Here is a 17714-nt window from a genome sequence, read left to right as displayed (position 1 = left end):
ATCACTGTCGAAGCACTTGGCAAGCTTTGACTTGCATTTTAGAAATTCAGAGCATTTTTTGTCTTTGGCTTTCATTGCAGTCAGTATGTCCGAATTCATCCATGGCTCCGAGCGGGTTTTGATGGTTCTCAAAGGAGCCATGTTGTTCAGTACTGATGTAAATTTGGTTTTGAAGCCAAGCCAAGCTTCTTCGACAAGTGTGCTTTGAAGCTCATCGGACCAATCCAGACTCCCCAATTATTGGTTAAAGACCTCACTAGAGTAGGATAATAAAATTATCGCTAAGCCCGCATACAATAACACCTTTCTTGGAGATTCTGGATTTGTCCGAGGTCATGAATGAGATCAATGACAGTTTGAGTAGAAACACACGCTCTAGTGGGTTGGGTAATTAGCTGGCTGACACTATGCAGATCACAAAACCTACTAAATCAGATCGCCCATCAGGATTTTCTCTGCCCCCTCCTCCTCAGCTAAGCATCCCTCAAGAATATCATAGAGGCCTTGCTGGTCAGGAGGTCTGTAGACTGTGCCAACTAGTACTGATTTCGCATCTCCTGGTACAGTGGGCAGGTGGTTAGGAACTGTAGCTCAGAGTTAATTTCCAGTGTGTGAGATAGCTTCTGGTGCATGTGCTTGTGTCTGGGCACGGAGTCCCAGAGCTAACTGGGCTAAGGGGGATATATTTCACTGTATGTGAGGGACCTTTTGTGGAGCGTGTCTGGTTCACTTTCCTATAGGTGCGGTTATACAATGTCAATGCTCTCTTTTATTTTGATAATTAGTGGGTATCATCCTAATTCTAAGTCTGTCTCTCTCGCTCTCGCTCTCGCTCTCGCTCTCGCTCTCGCTCTCGCTCTCGCTCTCGCTCTCGCTCTCTCTCCTCTCTCTCTCTCTCTCTCTCTCTCTCTCTCTCTCTCTGCAGCTCCTGTGTTTGACTATGGAGATATCCCGTCTCCGCTGAGCGAGTCAGAGAGCACCATCACAGTTGTTCTTCGCCCTGCGGTGGGCAGAGGAGCTCCTGTCAGGTACACCTTGTTACTGATGTATTGTACAAGCGTGCGTTCAAACACCCACCAACCACACTGCATCATTTATAGCTACACTACTGCATGTCCTGTAGTGTAGTGTAGTGTAGTGTCCTGTAACTTGACTGTTCTCTCCTACACACACACAGGTCCTTGCAAATAGGTGTGCAAAAGGACTTTATTTACTAAGAATTAGCCTCATGGCTCGGCAAGGCTACTTACTTTACTTTAAGTGATATTTTTTGGCTAAAACAACGTTTTTTGTTAAAAGCTTAAATCACTATATTCTGATATTAATCGCTATAGAGTGTTTGTTCTGTAACAGGGGTCTCCCTGTCTCTCCAGAGCTCTTTAACACTTTGACGCCATACCCTGTGTTCCCCGCATTTTAATCAAATATCCAACGCTGCCGACATTGTTTTATTACCTTTGGAGCATACGCTGAAGTATTTGCAGCTTTCAACCACGAAAATCCGGTAAAAAATGGTCCGTCGTCTTGTTATGATCAGACGCACCAGCGGCCATGACAATGCGAAACGAAACCACAGTGCAGAGCAAGTTGTAGTCCAAACAAACACCCCGTCCACTTGCATTGGGCTCAATTTCCCAGAAGCCCTAGCAGCCCAGATGATGACTTGATTTCCGGTTTCGTCATCATAACGCGACGGCCTCGTCATCAGGTCCCGGATAAATGCGCTGTTTCTTTTTAATTATTTTAAAACAGAGAATTAAACGCATTAAACAAATAGCGGGAATTGCGTATTATGCAGCGGCGGAACACTGGATCAAACAATTAGCGGCACTAGAAGTATAGCCATATATCATCTTAAAATGTTATAGTATTCCAGTTCCAATTTTGTCTGCTCATTTCTTTGTGTCATCACTTACAATTCCACTTGTTTACGTTGTATTCTGAATGCAATCTGTACCCACTACCCTGATTGGATAAAATTGGTATCCCGACCTGAAAATACATTTGCTGTTTAATAAAAAGATGGAGACATGGAAGCTCCTGTTATTCAACAAACACTCTATAGCAATGAGTACTATCTACTACTACTACTACTTATTTTAACCAAAGAAAATCACTTACCCTACCTTTAAAACGTTTTTACACTTTCTTAAATTAATGATGATGGGATTGATAATAATAGGATTGTGTAGTGTGTAAAGCTAGACACATCCACCTGTCCTTGCAAGGTGTGCAAAAGGACTATATTTACTAAGACTTAAAACATTTAAATGTTTTTTGCCGTTTCTTTCCATTAGTGATGATGTGAGAATAGGATTGTGACATGTGTACGTGTGGGTACTACACTTTTCTTCCTATAATTAAATGCTTATCATATAAATTGCCTCCGGTAAATGTGAGTTTCTAAGGCCTTGAAGTTTCAAGACTAAATGGAATGTTTGTTGTAATTGCTGTACATTCATTAGTGATGATGTACAATAGGAGAAAAGAAGTGGCTGTATATTGGAAAGTACTTAACCTCCCTTCCTGTGGTCACATGATTATTATTGCAGCTGCCAAGTATGTGTGAGTATCCAAAGAAACACACGTATTTTGTATCCTCTGGGAACACTGTTCCAGACAGTTAATTACATTCAGCATCTAACAAGTCCTTGGTGAGAACAAGACAAATTATTATGACCTACTTCGTGGTGAGGCTTGGTAAATAAAATGGAAAAAGAAAAGGTGTCTGCAAAGATGCTAGAGGAAACGAGACAAACAAATAATGCTCTATACACAAGAACCAGACCAGAGACTGATGACAATGTATAGACAAATCCACGGAGGGGTGCTCTGGGCACAGCCATAGCTGAGGTGTACCATTAAGCACAGCTTGACACCTCAGTATTGATTGCCTACACCTGGCCTACAGGGCACCGCTCCATGGATTCGTCACTCTTCTTCCCCACAACATTGTGGTTTACCCACTGTATGATATCCAAAACATGTTTTCTGTTTATCTTGACATGGAAATCCAAGAATCTGTAATTCATTTTTTTATAAATTACTTTTTTCTAGGTATGTGCAGGTTGTATTTGTCAGATTCTTAGGCAAGCCATGAGACCATTTTATTTGCATAGCACATTTCAACAACAAGGCAATTCAATGTGCTTTTCACAGAACATCAAGCAAAGGAAATACAATTATAAAATGACATTAGGATGCATAAAACAAATGAAGTAAAAAGAAAGAAAGAAAAGTAACTCAATCAAAGGTAGCGGAAAAGATAAAGGTCTTTAATCGTGTTTTAATAGAAATGAGTGGGAGCAGACCTGAAGTTTTCTGGGAGTTTGTTCCTGATTATGTGGTGCATACAAATTAAATGCTGCCACCAAAAGCAGACCATTCCCAGATGACCTGAGACACCTGGATGGTTCATAATATCGCACAAGATCAGAAATGTATTCCAAATGTAGTATAACAGTAGTATAATGACATCAATTATTTGACACACAGGGAGCCATATAAGGCTTATAACGACTGGAGTGATATGCTCCACTTTCTTGGTATTAGTAAGGACCCGAGCGGCAGCGTTCTGAATCTACTGAAGTTGTCTGATTGATAGGCGACTGTTAAAGTGTAGGCAACGCTTACACAGGGTGACACCCACTTATACAATAGTATAGTAAGTATACAGACTTGACAATCATGACCAATACTATATGTTTCATGATCATCTTGTCTTTCTCAAATATATTTGGCAAGAATGTACAAGTACAGTACACCAGCTGAATATACGTGGTAGGCTGGAAAACCAGGAGTAGTTGTGGTCCCAGAGGACCCGACTTGTGTAATAACGTGTGACTACTTTCCTTCAGTGCGTACCAGGTGGTGGTGGTGGAAGAGGATGGGTCCAGGCAGGTGAAGAAGAGAGAGCTGGGCACCGTCGATTGTTTTCCTACTCCCAACTCCCACAACGAGGCCCAGGCTAAAGGAGTCCCCCATTACTACACAGCCGAGCTGGCGCCCAGCAGTCTGCCGGAGGCCACACCCTTCACCGTGGGGGACAACCACACCTACAACGGCTACTGGAACGCTCCCTTAGATCCCACCAACAACTATCTGGTGTACTTTCAGGCTACCAGCAACTTCAGAGGGGTGAGTAAGAAGCATTAAGTAAGAAGTATTGAGTAAGAAGCACTACCTGACTGCTGCTGTTTCAAGAGTGTAGACACATCACGTTATGCTTCAGCAACCTTGAATATCACTCAACGGCCCATGCGTACCACCTGTTTTTAATTTGCACATAGTGCAGCAGGCTTTACTGATAACGAGCGCTTCCATACCCTGATACCTTGCAGATAATCATCTGCAAGGAATTTCTTGACGGACAAATGTCATGTGTGTGCACATGTACTGTGACCAAAAATGCCCAGAAGGAGTAGAGACTAAATTAAATATTGTGCAAGTAGAATTATCAAATTGATACCATCAGCTTGTAGAACTTTATGGGGCGGGTATATTCATTTTCAGCTAGAAAAAATGCTTTAAAAAAAAAAGTGATGCAACCTTTAAGTCTTTTAAAAAGTCTAAAGAATCTGCCAGAGGATCAAGTGTAACGCACAGGATTCTAACCCTGTCTCCCGTGCAGGAAGGTATACTAAAGCCAACATCTTATCGACTAGCCTAAAGGGGAATCCCCCTTGTATTGATGTTCAGGCAGAGGCTCAGAGTAACTCTGCTTCACTAGCGGAGCCAATATAATGCCCAGGATTTGAACCCGGGTCTCCCGCACAGGAAGGGACAATTACGCCAAACATCTTATACACTAGCCTAAAGGGGAATTCCCCCTTGACCAGGGGAGATATTAGGCTTCAGGCAGGGGCTCTGAGCCACTTTGCTACACTTGCATGAATAAGGACAGTCCTGACCAGCAAGCACAGGTACATTGAAGTTAAAAGCACTTTGACTGGTGTATCATCTGCAGAACAATATGGTGTACCTCTCAGGGGAATGAAGAGCCATCTCCCTCTTGTGTGTTTAATGGAGTTGGCCTTGGGCAGAACTCTCATGAATGAGAGCTGAAGGTCAAGGCCTCCCTGTGTCTATGTGCTGTGAAATGTGATTGAAATCTCTCCCTATTGATCCAGAGTACCACCAGTAAGCCTCACATCAAGAGCTCTCATCCCAAATGAGACTCAAATGAAAGGCGCTGATGGAACCAGTACTTTGTCAAAGTACTTTTTCTGTCAAAACAGCCTCTGAATGTCATTGTGGGTGTCATGTCGCAAACGTAACGCACACATTATAGCGAGGACTGTGCTGGATAAATATCGTAGGTAGGTTACTGTAGACATGATGAATGAATGAACAAATTAATTCATTCATTATTGGAATGGATGGATGGATGGATTGAAATCTTAAACAGCCCACGTCTCATGCAAGCCGCTGGACAGTGTTTAGGCCAGGAGGACACTTTGACAAAGGACACAATTATTACATGATCGCCTAATCGCAATTATTTGAGATAATCACAATTATTTGAGATAATCACAATTATTTTTGCATAATCTTCAATCATTTCCTTGTTGAAAAATCACACCCGTGTGAAGGGGCCCTCTTATCATCGTACATCATGCATCATCTCATACTGGCCAATCAGAATGTCTGTTGCCTGTTGCCACAAATTTACGTCATATTTGGCTGACATTTGACCTAATTTCTCCTTTCATTGTCAATGGCAAAAATATTGAGACGTGTGGGGACAAAAGCTGTATATAGGAGGGGCTAGCACCCCTCAAAAATAGCAGATCTACAGGTTTATAACACACCACTTTGTGACATGTTGTAAGCTTGTATATCAACTATTGCAGCTATTTTGTATTTTTTTTGGAAAGAAACAAGTATTACATATTAGTAAATTTGTCAGTGAATTCTTTGTATATTTAAGGTATTTGTCATATCTGCCCTGTGCAATTTGTGATTACGAAGCCTTAAAGGCAAACAGAAATACAACTTGTAACGTTCCAATGTTCAATGAAAATTTTTTGTGTGACAATTAATCAGCAACTTCATCATGATATGATGAAACATTTCTTACTTAAGTAAATGTACCACACTGTAGAAATACTCAGTAACAAAAAATATTATACTCATAAGTAAAGTAAAGGTAATGAGTACAGTACTTGAGTATAAGTGTGCTTTACACCACTGCAAATAAGCAGCAGCTGCTTTAATAACCTCTTGATGGGGAGGTAAGTAGAACGTATCTGTCACTTCCAGAGACAGGAGGAGATGAAAGTCTATTTGGAAGACATTTTCAATTAAAAAAGGCAGTTTGGTGCCGCTTTAGGTGAGAAGGTTCTGACTCCACTCTCGGAGCGCAGATTAGCATAATTGCACATAAAGTGTGATTTAGCATCTTTAAAACCTTAATTTGATAACGTGCCCCGTGGAGTCATGGATGAGGAGTGCTGGTTGGGCAGATGGGGAGCCAATTAGAAGACCTGGATTTGTGGACCTGGAGCAATGCGGAGCAGTGGGGTGGGGGTTGGGGGGGGGTGTGGACCCCAGGTGCTTTAGGCCAGGGTTTCTCAAAGTGGGTGCCTTGACGCAAGTCAAGGGGTGCCTGATGCCTCAGAATATATGTGACCGGGTCTGGCAAATAGGCCCTCATCTCGACCAGAGTAAGTTTTCAGTTTTTTACAGATTATTAAAGTACAGAATGTAAGCTTTCATATGATGTATCATTCAATGAAATTGGAAAATATTTGAAGGAGATATGACCATTTTAAAATGATTGTGCCGTTTTACCCAAAGCTGAGAAAATCCCCTTTGAATGTTCACAACATTTCAACACCTAGAGCTGGCTAGCCTACTTTGACTTATAAATGTATACATTTAATTTGCCCAAATCAATAATCTGTGTTGATATGAAAAAAAAAACGAAAATCACAAAAAAAGAAAATCAAGTATATTTTAGATTTTCTGCCTTTTCATTATAGGCGAGATGAGGACCATTTTGCTAGACCTGGTCACATATATTTGGAATCGATCAAAGTCACTTGCACTTTACTTCTACAGCACACCAAGAGCCCTATTTTTGCCAGTGCCAGTATCCATAAACGTCTGTCGCTAGCCCCTCCTATGCCCAGCTTTGTGTGTCTGTGTGTACCACGGAATGTGATGATGTGATTGACTGAGCACGGAATGTGATGTATGATGATATTAAGAGTGCCCCTCACTTCACACAAGTGTAATTTTTTGAGGTGCGATATAGCCCCTCCTATGTCCAGCTTTTGGTGTGTGTGTGTGTAAACACAAACTTTGTCCGGCCTAACACAAACAATAAATGCCATTGACAATGAATAGACAATTTTGAGTGTTTGTGTAAACACAGACGTTGAAGACGAAGGTGAGGACGCAAATTCTGATTAGCCGGAATGAGATGATGTACAGTTGGAGGCCATCGATATTGTCCTTTTCTTTTTGCTGAGGTTTGCGTGATCTGCGCAAAAGGACAGTTAACCCATTTTGGGCGGGAACCCCTTTTGGTGTTTTAAACATTATGTTATAATTTAGCTATTGAAAAATAGCAGATCTACAAGCTCATAGCGCGCCACTCGCTTGTAGGTCTGCTATTTTTGAAAAATCGTGAAAATATTTATTTCAGAAAACTGGAGGATTTAGAAGGATTTTTTTAAATTTTGAGGTCGGGCCTAAATGGGTCAAATGATAAGGGACAATATCGGTGGCACCCAACTGTACGATGATGATTTTAATATTTAATATCATATTGTTTATGTCCCTCGAACTTATTTCAATTGGTTTGAGCCTGATATAACCAGTCCTTGTTCTTTCTTTCTGGCTCCTGGAGCAGTTTTAGCTGCAGTACCGCAATGTCCTGGGGTGGTGGGTTCGTTGATATGCAAATAGTTTTTTATCTTTGAGTCATTATAACACTGATGCTAGATAAACCCAGGCTTGTTTCCTTTCCATGCCAGCTTGGAAAATCAACAATGGCGGACATTGTAAACAAAGTGGAAATGCAAATTTGGAAATGAAGACTGAAGAGGGAGAGGAATTATACAAAGTAGGGTGATACAGATAACATCACGCGTACAACCAAATCAGTTGAGCTGTTCCTGAGAACAATTTCCTTAAAAGCCCCTATATTATGAGAAAGCCTGATTGTTCAAAATTGCGTATTTGGGGGGGGATAGAAAACACATAATGGGGAGCGCAAAAAACACACAAAAATATATGTAAGTTGAATTTCATGTAGTAGGCCCTTTAAATCTGTCCTAATAGACACGACATTGTATCTTAGGGGGAAAGATTTACATATACTGTTATATGACATAAGGTTCTATTATAGTAACGGTGTGATTCAGGGCTGCTGTGGATGAAAACGTTATTTGCAGGGGTGACCTGAGGCAAAAATGTTTGAGAACCACTACTTTAGGGCACAGCTAATTGGGGATCCTAACAAGGGTGTTTGAGAACCACTCCTTTAGGGCACAGCTAATTGGGGATCCTAACAAGGGTGTTTGAGAACCACTACTTTAGGGCACAGCTAATTGGGGATCCTAACAAGGGTGTTTGAGAACCACTCCTTTAGGGCACAGCTAATTGGGGATCCTAACAAGGGTGTTTGAGAACCACTACTTTAGGGCACAGCTAATTGGGGATCCTAACAAGGGTGTTTGAGAACCACTCCTTTAACTCACAGCTAATTGGGGATCCTAACAAGGGTATGACTTTAACTCAAACTTGTTTCCTCTTTTTTTCTCCCCACAGGAGACGAGGATCAACTGCATCCGGATTGCTCGCAAAGGTATAGCGTTGATTCTGTTCTGTTCTGTTCTGTTCTGTTCTGTTCTGTTCTGTTCTGTTCTGTTCTGTTCTGTTCTGTTCTGTTCTGTTCTGTTCTGTTCTGTTCTGTTCTGTTCTGTTCTGTTCTGTTCTAATAACAAATAACTTCTTTGACTATACAATTATATAAACACAATGGACACAAGGAAGTGGCAGGCACTCAATTCTGCTGATTATAGGAAAAGAGAGGCAATAGGAGAATACTGTAAGTACAGTTGGGTGCCACCGATATTGTCCCTTATCATTTGACCCATTTAGGCCTGACCTCAAAATTTTAAAAAAATCCTTCTAAATCCTCCAGTTTTCTGAAATAAATATTTTCACGATTTTTCAAAAATAGCAGACCTACAAGCTCGTAGCGCGCCACTCGGTGGCGCGCTATGAGCTTGTAGATCTGCTATTTTTCAATAGCTAAATTATAACATAATGTTTAAAACACCAAAAGGGGTTCCCGCCCAAAATGGGTTAACTGTCCTTTTGCGCAGATCACGCAAACCTCAGCAAAAAGAAAAGGACAATATCGATGGCCTCCAACTGTAAGTAGAGATGACTAGTCTGTGCCTGGACATCTCCATTGAGGCGCGCACCGCTCTACCAAACTCATTTGGCACAGCTTACGGCTGCTTTTAAACTCCACTATCACCTTCCCAAATGTATGTGACCAGAATAGCAATTTAGGGGAAAGCGTGCCAACACGCCCATGACCACACCTCTAGGCGCAAATACCGGTGTCGGCTAAATAGATACCGATGACGCTGGACCAAAATGCCATTAAGGGATAGAGCAAGCTCCTATACTCGTAATTTTCGGACAGCGGCTGCATTGCGGGCCGCGTCGCGGGAAACGGCGGCGACAAAAATGGAGCCCTGAGTCTGTGTGTCTGCTGAGCTGCTCTGCACAGCAGACACAAGAAGGCAGCTGAACGCTAAACATGAAGCTGTCTTCTCACTCTGTCGTTGACTTTCTGTTCTCACTCTTCAGAGCGCCGAAGTCCTGACGTCACTCGCTTATCCCCTCGATTCCCCTGGTTCACGGAAGTAATTTCTCTATGAAGAATAACATGGGGTGATCTTAATATCGTCTACTATAAGCATTGTGGTCCAAAAATAAACAAGCTGTCTTGGTGTTATTGTCAGGGAGGTGTCTCTGTATCGCTTGCGACAATCAGTCAGTCATACATATATGATACAGTCTGCTTCTAGCAAACATTTAACTAATTAAGCAGCAGTAACATTAGCGTTTTCTCTGTCAGTTGATTCTTCATATCCATATGAGTGCAGTGGCCTGGATGATTTGTTTATTCAAACACAGTTATTATATGAGGCTGATTCTAAAATCCTCCTATGGGGATTACAATGCAAATAAAAAGTACATGAACCCGTGGATTTGCACCCTCTACCAATATTGACATCAGACTTCGGTGCTCTATTACTGACGTTGAGATTTTGGCCTGTTCTAACATTTTGGAATACCCCCGTTGGGTTACGGCAGCTTTGAAATGGAGAATGCAGCACCATAATCTGCTCCTTGAGACGGGAAGAGAGAGAGAGAGACACCTTGAGACAGAGCGGAAGAGAGAGATAGAAGTCTATAATTCAAACAGTAGGCATAGAGAGAGTAAGCAGATGAACGCCCCTCTCTTCCCCTCCCTATCAGATTGTGTCAGAATCTCATGAGGAAGGGCCATGTTAAATTGGATTCCTCTCCCCGAACTCTCCCTTTCTTATCTGAAGCACACTGACATCAAAGGTTCCCGCCTCACTATTGTCTGTCGCTGTGACACAAAAGCAGTGGAGGTGCAGTTGCAGGCATATTTATATGAAACATCCTTTGGTCCTAGTGTATATGATTGTGATCCTGAGGACGTACAATTGATGTTGTTCCATTTCCTGTTCAGGTATTATTGTTGGTGTGAACACGGTGTCATAGTTTTAATATAATGGCTTTGCTCTGAATATAGGGGTAAGAGCAGAGCACGTGACTCATCTCGCACATGTTGTGAGATAGCAGCAGGTGTGTGGAGCTGCATTGATGCAAGACATTATAACCAGTCCACTGCCCAGCAAGCAAAACCAGGATCCACATGGTTCCTTAGTAATCTTGTTGCTGTTGCATTACATTTGATCTGGGGAAGAATAGCCTTGGGAACCGCAGGCGTTTTGTTTTCAATGAAAGAAAAGCCTGGGCGAACAAGCCAGGAAAAGTGGCAATGGATGGATGGATGGATGGATGGATGGAGTAACAGTGCAAATTTTGTGACATCAGTGTTCTCCACTGTGTGCTACCGGGGAGGGGAGGAGGAGGGAAGCGGGGGGAGGGTAGCGGGGGGAGGCGTCCGTTTCCAGCACCAGTTTGATCTGCCCCCTATGCACAGGAAAAGCGTGGGGTTCTTTCAGGCTATTATACCTTTAATGTGCAGTGTTTCATCTATAGCTTCAGTGTTTTGCTCATCAGTAGTGCAACCAAGTGACACTGCTCTGTCTTTGGTGAAACACCAGGGAAGCCCAAATGATGATTCATTGCGAGAGGGATCTCAAACACCTGGCTGGGTGTGATGGAAATTTGGGGACAAGCGATGCATAAAGAATATTAAAGATGGTGCCATGTGCTGACATATGGCTCAGAGTCTGCTGTGGAAAATAGCCTTCCTGAATTGGAGAAAGCATCCATTCTGCTCCTCCGGGCCAAACACACTCGGAATCAATGGTCTATTGTCACAAATCCTGCACCATACTATCCCTACCTTGTTCTCTGTCTGTCTCTTGGTCTCCTTTACACTCTCTCTCTCTCTCTCTCTCTCTCTCTCTCTCTCTCTCTCTCTCTCTCAGGTGGATATAATGTTATATTGTAGGTAGAGGAGGATAATAGGCTCATTTACACAGATAAACCTTCCCTCTGTGCTCTTGCAGTGGTAAAAGAAGCTCGCTAGGATTACTGGAATACTCCAGTGTCATCTGCCAGCTTCTCCTAGCAGCTGTTTTTATCCATCACTGATCTCATGCTTCATAAATTAGATTATGGGTAGGAGTTCATTTTTGTTGTATGTGTTGTTCGTGGACATTTGTCACTGGAACAGTATGTCAACATCACTGGGGTGTTGCACTCAAAATAATAAATTGGCATAAGGACTAAGATTGGGGGATAAAAATGCATTTGGCTTTCAGACGAGCATTAAAAGACATCCTCCCAGTAGAAACATTAACCTGTGAGAATAGCTTGATAAAAAATGATCTCGGCATCTATTTAAATGTGTCAGGTTACTTTAAATTAGTTTAGACATGATAAAACTTTGTGAGAAAAGACAAAAGACAAAAGAAAAAAAACAACCAATTACAACCAGAAACTAATTTGCACAATACAGAGGCAGGAAAACCCAAGCGGCTCATACAAACTTATTTTGTCAAGACAGGCGGACAAAAGAAACAACAAAATTAGAAATCAATTCAAGACTCAAGTGACTTGGATTGCAGGCAGAAACAAAAGATGTTGCAGTTGAGAAAAAAAACGTGTTATAATGAAAAGAAACAAAACAACCAGACTGTGAGTGAGTGTGTGCGTGCGTGCGTGCGTGCGTGCGTGCGTGCGTGCGTGCGTGCGTGCGTGCGTGCGTGCGTGCGTGCGTGCGTGTGTGTGTGCGGTTTTGTGCTGAGACATGTTGATTCACTGTCGATATGAATGCAGCATCAACAGTAGAATAAAAACACATCAGATAGGCAGTCAATGTGTATAATGTTGACGATGGTGCAAATCATTTAATTGACAAAAGAGAGTGCTGCTGATTGTTTAGTCTGGTTAATGAAAGTGTTCTAAAGTGTCCATTACAATCAGAGCAATGGCAATCAAATAAAGTGTCCATTACAATCGTGCAATGGTAAAGAGACCTGACAGTGTCCACATCAGTACAATAACCATACCCTAAAAGAGACCTGACAGTGTCCACATCAGTACAATAACCATACCCTAAAAGAGATCTGACAGTGTCCACATCAGTACAATAACCATACCCTAAAAGTTAGAGTTCAGAGTCCTTGGCATACAGTATATTGTTCCAAGTTATGTCATGGTTGACCTGGCAGAGCGATCATTGTGTGTCTCGTTGTAAACTGGCTACTGGCACAAAAGATCTGTTGCTTCCTCTTCTGCTCAGATGCCCCACGACATCGTAGTAGGTAGGGGGTGGGAGGGGATCTCTATGGAGGCATCCAGCTTCCTTAGCCACCTCCTCCACCTACTGTAAATATAGCTGTCACGATTACAAATTGAAGTTGATGATTAATTGTCACACAAATAATTGCGATTAGCGATTTAATTGTGTTTTGTTTTTGCATTGATGCATTGAATGACGCGTGTGTATGTCTGTATGTATTGTAGCATCTGACCCAGACCAAGACACAGGAGACAGTTATTCGGTGGGCTCAACCGCCCTGGATCTTTATTTGTTCAATACAGGGGTCCGCAACGGGAGGTAATGCAGGGAAATAATAATACAAAATGCGCTCAAATAATAGTCTGTCCAATCCTGGCGGGGGGTTAACTATAACTCAAAGTTCTCTTCCCCAATCGAAGGATAATGGGGGGGTCCAAACTATACGGGACTCCGTCCGCTGTCGCCCCGGCGGGGGCTAACAGTGAGTCCTTTTCCTCCTTCCTGATAGACGCGCCTGTCGGCGTCTATGTTGCGCTCCTTCATGGTGCTTCCCTCGTCGCGCTTCCTTTAAGCGTGTCCTTTTTTATGTGATGCCCCGTGCATCTGCCTGTGTGAGTGAGAGAGAGACAGGGGTTAATTATATGCGCTGCTTAGTCTTCGGGAATAAGGAGGAAATGTGCGAGAGTCTGTCTTACCGCCAGCAATAGCCCAACCGCCTTGATGAGAGGCCAGAGTCGGAGTGAGAGAGCGACGGGGACATTTGTAGCCTCGGGGCGGGTCGCTCGTCTGAGCCAGAGCCGGCTGTTGGAGGACATGATATGATATATGCATTTTTCCCATAGACATTTCAAAAAGTATTTATTTGAAGACCTTTTAAGCGTCATACGAAGCCAATTCGAGTCGTGACAAATCATGACAACAAACACAATATTTTGGACCAAACAAATTCAATGTACTATAGAAGATTTACATGGTTTCTTTGTTGTGTTAAAAACAGTCTTTGTTTCTCTGTGCAGCTGCATGCAAGGACTCCAAGCGGGCTCTGGAGGTATCCCAGCATGCAGAGGACATGGGCTTGATCCTGGGAGCCTGTGCTGGAGGTCTGGTGGTCCTCATCCTGCTTCTGGGGGCCATTGTCATCGTTGTCAAGAAGGGGTACGTACTTGTGAAAGTGTTGGTGGTCAATCTGAAGTGATTTATGCTCCATGTTTCACGTCAGAGCCATGATCCATCATCCATCTTCTACAATGTGAGTTGTTGGTGCTCTTAAGTCAGTGGCACTTTGATGTGAAGGACCCCAAATGTATATGTATTTGGTCAGAGACCCTCATCTGAAAATATTTATTTTTTTACCAGGAACACCCATAAGAGAAGATTTGGGTTGTTCAAAACGTCCAACATTTTCATAAATTCGCTTTGTGATCAGCTTACAAATCTCCGTATTGCTATTTTGAATAGCCAAATTACAAAATAGGGTTATGGCCCCTACAGACTGTAGGAGTTTTAAAGTTGTCGGCGAGTCATCAGATCGTTATGTATTTCACACTACAGGAGTCTTTTTTTTTATCGACTGTCATTACTGTATATCTGTGTGGCTTTCACACTAAACGATTTATAGCCGAGTAGGCATCACACACTTTATTCCATTTCATTTTGACATCTCACGCACATGCAGGATGCCGTGAAACAGGTGTGAGACAGACACAGGACGCCTCTCTCTCTCTCTCTCTCTCTCTCTCTGTCTCTCTGCGTGCACGCCACACACACAGGAATAGCCAGGCTACACAGGGCGAAAGGTTTGTGATAGCGTATAGCCTACGTGCGCTATAGCGAGACAGGACGTTAAATCTTGATTTTCATTAAATAACTCTCTGTCTCTCTCCGTATGTGTGTACACACACACACAGTCACACACGTCACACACGTGCACGAGCCTTAGTGGTTAAACAGATTGTTTTATACGAAAAAGGAAAGGAAAAGAAAAGAAAAGAAAAGAAAAGAAAAGAAAAGAAAAGAAAAATGCTGGGGACCCCAAGGACCCCACTTTCAGACCCACTGTCCTGAGTTACCCATCCAGAGGAGTACAGTATCTCTATTCCACTTTGGCAGCTGTGCTCTACTAAGAAATACATTTTACAATGATAATGCATTTACAAGTGGAGATGGTGAAATAGCAGAACATTAATCCTACATTCTCTGGTCTAATTTCAAGGTCCCTGTGCTGGCTGAGCAACCCCATCCCACCCATTACCCCCAAATAAAAGTGAATGTGAAATGCACTCCGGTAGCATTTGAATCATTGGCTGCTTTCCACTGGCAAATTATCTCTGCCGTCAACTGCACCTGCGATGTATACTACCTCCTCTCACTAGGCAATGTCTTGACACTCATCTGAGTGTGAAATATTTCATCAAGGGGCGTGTTATTCCATTGGCCACTCAATTACATGAGGCCAGCAGCTGTGAGGTGCCACTCGATGAGCTGGTAATTGGTTAGGAAGGATGTTTTTGCTTGTCTTTTTTTTCTACAGAGCTCTAACATCCTTGGTATTCTTTTCTCCTGCAGTAGCATAGAGGATTTTGTGGAAGGGGGGAGTGATTGATACCATTCACAAGCCACAAGTATAGCCGACTAGGTGATCACATGCCGCCCGGAGAGAAAGAATCTCCATGGGCCTGCGTTTATAATCAGCCAGCGATGTTGTGCTCTCCCATGGTTATGTTTTATCTGTAGATGGCACTGAATCCCTGGCCACTCATTTAAATATAACCAATCACCCAGCACATCTTTCCCCCCCGAACCCCCCTGAAGTATCTCTCTCTCCTGATGACATCATGGGCTGATTAGTGTCCTCTGTTTTTTATTTTTGGTACAGTGTACACTGTACAGTATGTGGACCATGGTGACATTGATCAATTCTTGATGAAAAGCTTCTAATATATTATTTAGGCACCAACATCTATAAATCTCACTCTATTAAGGCAACCGGCCGGTTCCACGCGCTGCACAAGGTGCCCTTTTTCCACTTGAGCACCTGCCCCTCTAAATGTCTGTGCACGCCACTGCCTCCATGCACAACTTCACAAGCCTGTCAGTCGAGGCCATTGGTCAAGCCTGTCTTGCTCGTCCATGTTTTGGGCCCAAACTTGAAGTGCCAGAGTTTTATTGAACTTTATTGTTAAAGGAGCATTCAGTGATTTGGGTGATTTGGAAAACCCCCCCTGTCTGCCCCAGTAACAAGATGTGCACATGCACGCACTACAGTGGGGTGACACGCGACAGGCCAACAGCACATACACCAAGAACCGCCCCCGCTCGATCATGATTAGCGGAAGGCCCCTCTCTATCCTGATTGGATGAAGGCTGGGCCACCTAGCCAGGGGTTAACTGGGGACAGGGAGGAACTCCTTGTATGGTCAGCACACTCTATAGTAGGGAGGATTATCATAACAAAACAAAAAAAGATGTGGTTTTTGAATTAAGTGAAATCACTGTAACATTTAAAGGAGTAAACCGCTGTGCAGGAGGATGCTGTCGCACACCAGTCTTAGTAGTGGTGCCAGCTCACGGCAGAAACATCTAAAGAGATAAATCTTAAAAAGACAAAAGAGTGGCTGCACACACAATAATCTGCACTTTGGCTATCAGTGTGTGCAGCCACCCTTTTGTCTTCTTAAGACTTATTTCTTTAAAGGAGTAAACTGCCCAAAGAACATGACCGGAGAAGTCTCCGGTACATATTCACATCTTGCCATTAATTAACTTGCCACCCCGTTTTTCAATGCAAATAGCCAAAGGTGGCCGCTGTTTAAATATGCATGGTCTATTGACCAGTGACCCGGTCATCAAATTATTGGTTTAGGAATGCGACAAAAACAAAACCAACTCTATGAATTCAAGGCTGTGTAATTGATAGAAAATATGTAATTTTTTGGGTGAACTACTCTAAATCTTAAAGGAGTAAAACACACAGTATGTAGTAATACAAGTAATGACAAGAGAAAGAGAAACAATGAAAACATAATTTATGTACAATGTATAGTAAGCTTGGCATGCTATATGATTGATTGAATACTTTAACAGTTTTCAGGGGGGAAAAAGCACAGGAAAGTACAGTTCTGCTAACAGGATTTAAACCCAAGAAAGCCTACTGGCTTGTTTCAATTTGGGTCCTTCATACTCAATTCATCGAAAATATACACCACCAGTGTTTATCAGTAGCTGTCAAGTGTTTTAAGGTTCCGGAGGCTTTGGTGGTATTCCCAGCAACATTCCAACACTATCTAAAGTATCTTCATTTGTCTCACTGTTGGCCATCTTGACCATACCTATTTTCTCTCTCTCTCTCTCTCTCTCTCTCTCTCTCTCTCTCTCTCTCTCTCTCTCTCTCTCTCTCTCTCTCTCTCTATCTCTATCTCTCCTCCTTCATGCTAATCAGAAGGGACTTCTACACTTACCCTTACTACCCGTAAGTGACTTCTCAATCCTGTTTCATACTGACTTCACTCTCAACCCTCTAGTCCTCTCTAGCACCACATCCATCTCATCTTTACTGTCTTTCTTTCTATTTATCTCTACCCTCTCTCCGTTTACACCTCTCTTGGTGTCACCAAATCTCACTTCCTCCATTGCACCAAATTTCTCATCTCCTCAATCATACCCTCCCTCACTCACTCCCCGTTCCTCCTGTGTTTCTCTCTCTCTCTCTCTCTCT

The 17714-nt window shown here is 42.7% G+C and overlaps 1 protein-coding gene across 2 annotated transcripts in view; it reads left to right on the top strand.

Annotated features, from left to right (window-relative positions):
* The window catches only part of LOC306938455 (receptor-type tyrosine-protein phosphatase U-like), a 177354-nt gene that overhangs the window by 125370 nt on the left and 34270 nt on the right, over positions 1-17714 (top strand). For both annotated transcript variants that reach the window (XM_079522643.1, XM_079522642.1), the window contains exons 11-15: positions 926-1028; positions 3858-4137; positions 8779-8815; positions 14017-14155; positions 17439-17468. In XM_079522643.1, the coding sequence (XP_079378769.1) occupies positions 926-1028; positions 3858-4137; positions 8779-8815; positions 14017-14155; positions 17439-17468 (589 nt within the window). The remainder of the gene's footprint in view (positions 1-925; positions 1029-3857; positions 4138-8778; positions 8816-14016; positions 14156-17438; positions 17469-17714) is intronic.

The sequence above is a fragment of the Electrona antarctica genome (genome assembly GCF_951216825.1).
Source record: "Electrona antarctica genome assembly, chromosome: 15".
Lineage (NCBI taxonomy): Eukaryota > Metazoa > Chordata > Actinopteri > Myctophiformes > Myctophidae > Electrona > Electrona antarctica.
This window is presented reverse-complemented; position numbering and strand designations above follow the sequence as displayed.